Source organism: Antrostomus carolinensis, unplaced genomic scaffold (genome assembly GCF_000700745.2).
Source record: "Antrostomus carolinensis isolate BGI_N321 unplaced genomic scaffold, ASM70074v2 scaffold28668, whole genome shotgun sequence".
Classification (NCBI taxonomy): Eukaryota; Metazoa; Chordata; class Aves; order Caprimulgiformes; family Caprimulgidae; genus Antrostomus; species Antrostomus carolinensis.
This window is the reverse complement of record NW_010335696.1, coordinates 1-8,480: the sequence shown is the minus strand read 5'-3', so window position 1 is coordinate 8,480 and position 8,480 is coordinate 1. Positions and strand designations below refer to the sequence as shown.

At 47.3% G+C, this 8,480-nt stretch overlaps 1 protein-coding gene across 1 annotated transcript in view; it reads right to left on the bottom strand.

The window, feature by feature from the left end:
* The window catches only part of SGSM3 (small G protein signaling modulator 3), a gene marked incomplete at its 5' end in the record, with an annotated part of 10,357 nt that extends 2,297 nt beyond the window's left edge, over positions 1-8,060 (bottom strand). The window contains 9 exons of the mRNA XM_010174644.2: positions 292-377; positions 695-743; positions 1,084-1,154; positions 1,253-1,405; positions 2,700-2,749; positions 3,196-3,250; positions 3,794-3,949; positions 4,256-4,383; positions 8,006-8,060. Of these exons, the coding sequence (XP_010172946.2) occupies positions 292-377; positions 695-743; positions 1,084-1,154; positions 1,253-1,405; positions 2,700-2,749; positions 3,196-3,250; positions 3,794-3,949; positions 4,256-4,383; positions 8,006-8,060 (803 nt within the window). The remainder of the gene's footprint in view (positions 1-291; positions 378-694; positions 744-1,083; positions 1,155-1,252; positions 1,406-2,699; positions 2,750-3,195; positions 3,251-3,793; positions 3,950-4,255; positions 4,384-8,005) is intronic.
* Positions 8,061-8,480: the final 420 nt, after the last annotated feature.

Below are 8,480 nucleotides of genomic sequence, written 5' to 3'. Positions count from 1 at the left end.
TCCAGCCCAAGCTGAAACCCCTGCCCGCAGTTCTGTCCCCAGTGGGAACAGGATACCCCAGTAAACTTTTGTGAGCCACTCCAGGAAATTAGAGTGACTTCTTCCAGCCAGCAGCCAGGCCAGCGGGATGAACAAGCAAGGAGCAGGTCCCACTTAGTGGCTGGAGGGAGATGGGAAAAAGAACCTGTGGCCTAAGTTAGATTGAAACAACTGCTGCCCTTGAGACCACCCTGCCCCTTCCCAAGCTCCTTGCACTCATGATGCCAACAGTATCAGGACTGGATGACTCACTTGAGTCCAACACAGATGAGGGAACGAAGCTTCACGTCCATCTGTGCATGTGCAGCATCGTGTGTCATGTTCACAGCCTGGACCGCCTGCAGGGCGGGAAGAAGTGGTTATCACCTTCTCAGCTCAGCCTTAGGCTGGGCAGCCATTTCAGGAACACAGACAAATGCTGCCCTCCCCAGAGCTCCTCACCGTCACCCAGTGCCACCAGCTAGCATCAGAGGGGCCAAGCCTTCCTGATGGCTTCACCTTCTGCCTTTTCCCAGGCACTCAGTGTCTCTACTCATTCTCATCAGGGAAGGTCTGAGAGACTCTCGAGCATCCCCCCAGAGATGAGCCTCACCTTCCATAGGAAACTTCCCCACATTAGGAGCTGGGTTCTGGCTGGGCTGGGGGCAGCACTCACCCGGTAAAGCAGCTCCTCTGGAGTGAGAACTTTGCCGTCTTCATCAAGCCTGCAAAGATCACAGCAGACCTAGCTAGCTCTGGAGCTACCCCAGGCACATGCAGACCCCTCCCTCCATACCCCAACAGCTCTCTTGCTACTGCTGAGCCCACAGGTGATCCTGCAGCCATAAAAGACCAAGACACAGACCCAGAAGCAAACACAGGACCCCAGGGAAGGGGACAAGAGCCACTGCCAGCCCCAAGTCAGCACAGGAGCCTACTGACTCCACACCCACGGAAGGATGGGGCAGACGGTGACCTTTCCCAGGTGGAGAGCAGCAGCAGTTAGATGAGCACACAGGAGCAGGGCACAGACCCAGCTGCTTGGTATGCATCAAGTGGCCTTACCTGTAAGTCTTGCAAAGCACAAGGCGAGAATACACAGAGTCAAAGTCCCGTTCCACTTCCCGGCTTGCAGCCTAGCAGGGCAGAGGGACAGTCAGTGCACTCTGCCCTACAGCCCCTCACCCCAGCCCTCTGGCAACACTGCCCCACGAAAGGAACCGAGACATCTCACCTCTTCAATGAACAGCCAGGGATGGCAGGGCCCCCCCAGCAGAGATGGCTTCTTCAATCCATGTTCAAATATGGACTTCAAGGCTGGACACAGCGTCCCTCGCACCAAGTCCGTCACCCCTTCTGTCACTGAGTCATCTCCAGCAATGGAGTACTGAGGAACATGGAGAGCCAGCTCTCAGCATACTGGTGAAGGGGCAGAGCATGGAGGTGGACTGCTCATGGACAGCTTCTCTGCACACACCTCTTCCACTCCCAGATGCAACCAACCCCCTCCTCCTTTAACCCCTTACGCTCTTGCTGGCTTTTGCATAAGGCACCATGTTCAGTGCTACTCCCCTGGGATTTGTGGGAACACCTTTGTGCCTAGGTGCTGCCCAGGAGACCACACAGGTGTCCCCAGCACCATCCTGACTGTTTGGCATGTAGGAACTGCTGCAGTTTGATGTGATGCTGACTGAGCTAAGGTAAGTTCAGGGACTTGCACTGAGGGTCTCTGGGACTTTGTAATCTGCTACAAGTCAAAACAAGAGGGGGTAGATGGGAATTCCCAGGGTCAGTTGGGACACCGCTCTGAGGTATCACCCTGACACAGTTAACACGAAGGACTGAACAGTAATATGCCAAAATCAGAGTAAGTGGGATCCTCCCTATTTCCACAGTTGAGAGAAGAACTGCTCAGGAGTATGGGGTGTGTTTGTTGACAGAGACTGATCTGCATCTAAGGAACCAGCCCTGAGAAGGGGGTGAGGAAGTGAGTGAGATGTCACTACTGACAGCTGTCTAGGGGCTTCTCTTGGGGTCTTGGGTCAGCCTTTGAGCCCTTCCTCACTCACCAAATGCTGAGGGGGAGAGGGAGAACAGGGCTTTCTCCACTTCCCCTGCAAACTGTCTAGGCCAGCAGCTGATGACGCTTGTCTCCTATCCATCACCCCAGCCTTGGGGCCATACTGAGGTCTCTGCTCTAGACAGGTGGCATCTCACCACTGCCGGTTGCAAGAGGAACTGAGACCGGGTGCCCTCTCAGGCACAGCTGCCTGGGAGAATCCACTGTGGTGACCACAAAGGCACAGCCTCAAAGGAGGAAGAGAGCGCAGGCAGCAGGGAGCAGGCAGAAACACTGCCCACAGGATCCTGCTCTGTACTTGCCCACTGCTCTCTCAGCTTTCCCAAAGCTCATCTCTAGGCTCCTTGCAAGCCCAGGCATCATACTCAGCTACCTCCTGCAGCCCTCTGGGGCCCTCATCCTCCACTTGGTCAGCATGAAGAAGTTGAGCAAACAGGCTTAGGAAGATAAGCTGCCTGATCACATCACTAAGCACTCAATAGCCAGAAAGAGCAAACAGACTCAAGGAGGGAAATATGGCTCTTTTCAACTATGATTATTCACCGATAATGTGACTCCTTTTTTTTTTTTTTTAGTGGTGGTTGTGGTTTTTTTTAATTACCTCTTTGCTCCTCTCATCCAAGATCTCCACAAATTTTGCAGGAAACCAACCTACAAAGAGTGGACAGAAGTGAGCCTGACATAGACGCTGAGAAACTGCTAACACAGACAAGACCAGAGCCCAATGGAAGCTGAGAATAAATCAGAGCTCATAGGGTCCAACCCCAAAGAAGGAAGCAAGCAGCCTCAAAATCACAAGAATTAAGGTAACTGCAAGATGAAGCCAATTACAGGATGCTGCCCACAAGCAGCAGAGATGACATGTACCCAACCACCTTGTGCCAGAAGGGTGGAGCTTAAATTTGCTGTTTGCAAGAAGTACCCAGACAGCTGCACCGCTGCTCTCATACCCCGCCTTAGCATTTGCCTTGTCCCTGGCAGATGCTTCGGGTACCTGGCAGAGCCTTTGCCGCAAATGTGCCAGAGCAGTTGCTGTGGATGAACGGATGCTCTGCATCTGGCCCCACTCTCCCCAGTGCAACCCCTCCTGCTCTCACCTCTCAGTCCATTCAGCTCTCCAACCCAACAGTGCTCATCCTTCTGGGAAATTATCTGAAAAACAGGGAGTGGAAAACACTGGTTGAAGAGAGGGCAGTGACAGGAGGGCTACAGCTGCCCAGCCCTGTGTGCACAATGAGGATCTGCTTTCTTCTCAACTGTTTTGCCAATGTTCTCTTCTCATGTGGCCCAGGGCCTTCAAGGGCAAAAACCTTCTGCAAACACAATGGTGCCCCTGTCTTCCCACTTTCAGATGGGATGCCTGCAGCTCAAATGCAAATGGATGCTTTTGCACTGTTAGTATACAGTGTTAAACTGGGACCCAGGCTGAACCAAATCAACCTTTGCTCAGCTGTATGGCAGCCAGGAAAGGGGCTTGGTGGTTGCATTGAGAATGACCCACAAGACAACACTCACAGGAACATACTTGGTCATCCACAGGCAGCCTCCAGAAACACCAGCTGCCTCCCTTAGACTCCTAACTGGGCTCTGAGCTGATCTCCTCCCTGCTTTCCCTGCAGAAGTGGCAGTGCAGAGACCCAAATAAGCTGAGTCTGCATGGTCTTGCACTGGTCCCTGCCTCCTAGGCTGACGCACCGTAATGATGTCATTCTTGCGAAAGCCCAGCTCATCGTCATCGTGGCGCTCAAAGTCCAGTAGTGCCTTGGCTCGTCGTCGTCGGTTGCGGGAACAGGCCACATAGTTCTCATGGTCCCGCTGGTGGCTCTCCATGCTGTAGTCTGGAGTCAGATCCTAGCATGCATGTGGGTGAAGAGCAAAGAGGAGTGAAAAACAACAGATGAATCCCAGCTGATCTGCCAAAGCTTGTGTGCCCCTGTTCCCAAACCTCTTCTTGCTCCTAGCAAGCAGACAACCTCCCAGCACAGCCCTCCTCCACCAGGGAGGGGTTGAGCAACCCTCATCCTCCACCGGTAACACCTGGCATGTTCTTCCTTGAGCCCACACTCCAGGAGCATTTGAACAGCCCTGACCCGTGGTGGACGCTCGACACTCATGCCTGGAACACTCAGCAGTGCAGATCCAGCTGTTCCCACTCACAATGCTGCAGTTCTTGGGATCCACACACTGGAAGTGCCGTGCCACCTGGAGAATAGCTTCACGCAGGTCAGCCACCAGCTCCGTCTGCTTGATGTTCTTGGCTTTCAGTGCCTCCAGATCATCATCCCCTGGGGGAGCCCACACAGTCAGAGGGAAGGCGAGGAAAGGAAAACAAGTATAAGGTATTTATTTCTTTGTTAGCATTAGAAATAATTGATTCTGCAGAAATGAAAAAAGCCTGACAGTAGAAGTGCCTACACTAAGGCAGGTTCTTATTGCCAGTCTATTCAATAATGTAAATAACCAATACCAATCTGAGTGTCTCAAAGGAGCTGGTATTTCAAACTGCATATGGAACTGGAAGATGCCATCTTTGATCTGTCTGGACGATGCAGTATACCAAGGTACTGTGTACTGCTTTAGAGAAGTGTCTACGCAGTACACAGCTGAGCGGTGGAACACAGAACTAGAGAACTTTCAAAAATTCTCTTCAGCTGAAATTCTCTTGAAACTGAAACAGCTTCTGGTTGAACTACTTCCAATTTTTGCATACCTCACAGGCTGAGGGCATCTTCTTCACTGAGTCTTGAAAAAGATTTGAAAAACCAAGACAGACCACTTTCCTCTGTCAGTCTAGAAGTCAGAGCCACAACACAAAAGCCTCCATCTACTTAAGACCTCAACCTCCCTAGGAGCCAGATTTCAAAGGTTCTGGGTGCATAGAAATGGTCATAAGTACAAAGTAAAAGTTACCAAAGCATCTTTCAACTGTTACTAATTCCCCCAGGAGTTCTGACAGCCTATCTCTATTAACTTATGCAGAAAGATACCTAATGGGATAGATTCTTTAGGCAGTTAATGTATCTGAATGCTGTAAAAATTGGGTACATGATGTTTGGGAACAGTGAACCATTTCCTTCTCTTTCAAAAAAAAAAAGAAAAAAAAAATCAGTTTGTTTTCACTTCAAAGTGTATTTTCATACATCTAATTTTGCTCTCTATAATATATTGAAGATGTGGTAGTCTACGGAAATCAACATATAAAACAATGTATTTTTTACTGAACTCCAATTTTTATACAAACACAGCTTTTATGCAAGATCCAAGTCAATAACCAGCTAGCAAATCAGTACTCTGCTTATCTTCTAACAGCACTACAGAAAGCCATATGAATAAAGTGTGGCCCAAGCTATACAGCTTCTGCATCAGCTATGTACCCATGAAGCTTCTGCTTATTACAAAGTGATTAACAGTATATTTTAATCACAAGTAATCCTAATTAAAAAGACCAAAACTTTAAGAACATAAAAAGAAGCACAAAATTAGATTTTAAAATATTTTTGTAATTGTTTTCTATTTGCTGAATTAAATTATTAGAGAATCAGACATACAGAGCTTAAGAGGAAGCTGAACTTTGCTTCTGGACTAGAAAAATTGTAGGGATACTTACTCCCAGCTCAAGCAATGAAAATTAACAAAACCTCCTTCTCAGTGGCCAGGGGTAGGAAATAGAGCATGTAAGAAGTCTCACTCCAGATTCAGAGATACAAAGATTGTAAATAGACAGGAGATCACGCAGACAGCGGGGATTCCCAGAAAATTGTGTTGCTAAAACAGAATGTGACTGAAGAAGAAACTACTCAACCACAGCCACACTAGCTCGGTGGGCTGCCCTCAATTACATACATCACTGATTCTTCCTGTCATCATTCAGTCCCCTCTGACCAAAATACTGTACTCTTCCTCTGTACTCAGATCGACACCATCCAAACACAAGCAGGAGATAGGGGAAGCAAGTTCCACATCCTCCCACCTTAGAATATACACGAATCAGAGGAAAGCAACTGGGCTTTCCACCAGATTTACCTCACTGCACCCAACAGGCCTGCTTTCCAAAACAGGAAACCAGTGCAGGATCAGCCACATGTGAGGAGGCTGTATTCTGAGCCTGCAAAGACTGACTGGTTGCACAGTTGTGCAGAGGAGAACTAGCTCTCCTGCATTTCCTTGTTGCAATGTCCATCCAACAGGAAAAGGGCAACATTTGTCAGAGAACATCTTATTCTCTGCCAAACTACCTTTCACTGTTTCTTCTTTCTATTCCTTCATTAGAAAGCAGGTCCAACTGCTTAAATCTCAGCTAGAGAAAGCCCTGGTTGACCTGATCTAGCATGAGCAAGAGTCTGGCTTTGAGCAGGAGAGGTTAGACTACAGACAACTAGAGGCCCCTTCCAAATAGTGCTCCTGTGACTCTACAACTCCTGTCCAAGCCACTACTAAGTCTGCATTCACTGAAAGGAAACAGAATTAAGTTCTGGGTAAGTTCTTACTCCCAAGCAGATGAGGGCTATGTGCCAGCTCTAAATAGTAACTATCACAGGCAGCAGACTTTACACATAAGGTTGATTGACGGTTCCCAATATAAGGTGAATTTATCACATCCCAGCTTTCCTTCCCCTCACTTGGGCTAAAGTTTTCCATTCTGGTCATCTGTTGCAGGATGATAACTTCTCTATTTTAACCAATGTTTTAATTACTAAGAATATTAGATAAAACCATGACAGTCACTGTCCAGAAACCCCACTAAAATAAGAAAGCACTATTAATCATCTGAGTTCTGCCACTGATACATTTTGAATCTTAAACTTAAAATTTATCATTGTGTTGTGGGTATAACTCACTATCACCTTCATAAAGCTACTCAGACTGGGTCAAGGAGACTGAGACACAAGAAAGATGCATTTTGGCAGCTAAGTTCCCTGCCAGTTCAGTCTGTACTGACTGCATAACAATACATACAAGAAGTCTAAGTTTAGGTTGCACAAGCAACTTTCCTGCATTTCTTCACTTCTGCATGCTTGACTTTACAGCTTCACTAGTCTTCTACCATAACTTTTATATGTAATACTGCATGTGCTTGCAGCAAGCCTGTGACAACACATCATCCTCCTGGACAACATCAGAAAGGCTCTTCTCTGAAAAGACCAGTAAAACCCAGTTTTAGATTTATTCAGGCCATTTAAACCTCAACAGGAGCACTATTTGAACCCTGTACATTCAGTATGTTGTCTTCCTCCGGAAAAACAATTTCTGTGGTGAGATGTGGCAATTTCAAGAAAGCAAATCAGTTGCAAGGAAGGTGATGGCAGTGAGGCTTACAATAGAAAGGGGTATTATGGAGTCACAGAAGCAAGTTACTTTTAAACCCATGCAAAACCTATTCTGGCTGTGTGCTTTCTGGACATATGCTGGCTTAGCCCCTAAGTGAAGAAAACTAAGACTTAAAAGTGTTCACATGGAACTCTCAGAGTAAGGGGGAACATCAGTGATGTCTGCATTTATAAATTTTGATGGGTGACACACTGGACCATCCTGCCCTGTCACAGATCTTCACAGATGTTCCTGAACTGAGTGAGAGGAGATCAGGAGAGTACCAGATCCAGCCTGTGGACTGGACACAGTCTGCCAGAAAATGTGTTTGACCTTTTGATCAGGGCAAGAAGGACATTACAGCTGGGCTGAGCTGGAGTCTGCTGTTAGTAACCATTCAAATGCTAACCATCTAACCTAAAATTCACTTTCTGAGCTCAGACCAAAGCAGTCAAGTAGAAAACTGCACTTCTTCCTTCTCATCCTTCAGTTCTGGCTCCATCCTCTCATCTTCCTCTGTCCCACTGCTTCACTCATTCCCCTCCCTGCTAGGCTGCTATATCCATCAATACCACATGAAAGGCACAGGATTGTCCTTACCAAAAAGCAGAGAGGTGATGCCAGATTTCCTGCGCTGAGTCCTGCGCCGCACAACCTGAGGGAGAGGGAAGAGAGAGAACAATGCGCAAACATTAGGACAGATTTCAGAAATAAAATAAAGCAATCCTCCACACAGGTCAGCTCTGAGCAAGAAGTCCTGACAGCTACCACTGGAAGGGGCAGGCAAGTCAACTGGCAATTTTAGACAGGAGTTGTTCTAGTTCTAATGCAATGAATGAGCTCTGCTTGATCTGCTCCATGTGCAACATGTTATTTATAGCTCAATTATTATGAAAGTATAATTGAAGTTCAAGAATCAACCATGATTCAAGTGAACAATTTTAGTTCCAATTCTATTTGTTGTCAAAAGCAGTTCTACACATTATTATATATAAATTTCCAAGTGGACTCCTACTGCATTTTAGAATTGCAGGAGTGTCTTGTGATTATGTCCTGGTTTTGCTAGGGTAGAGTT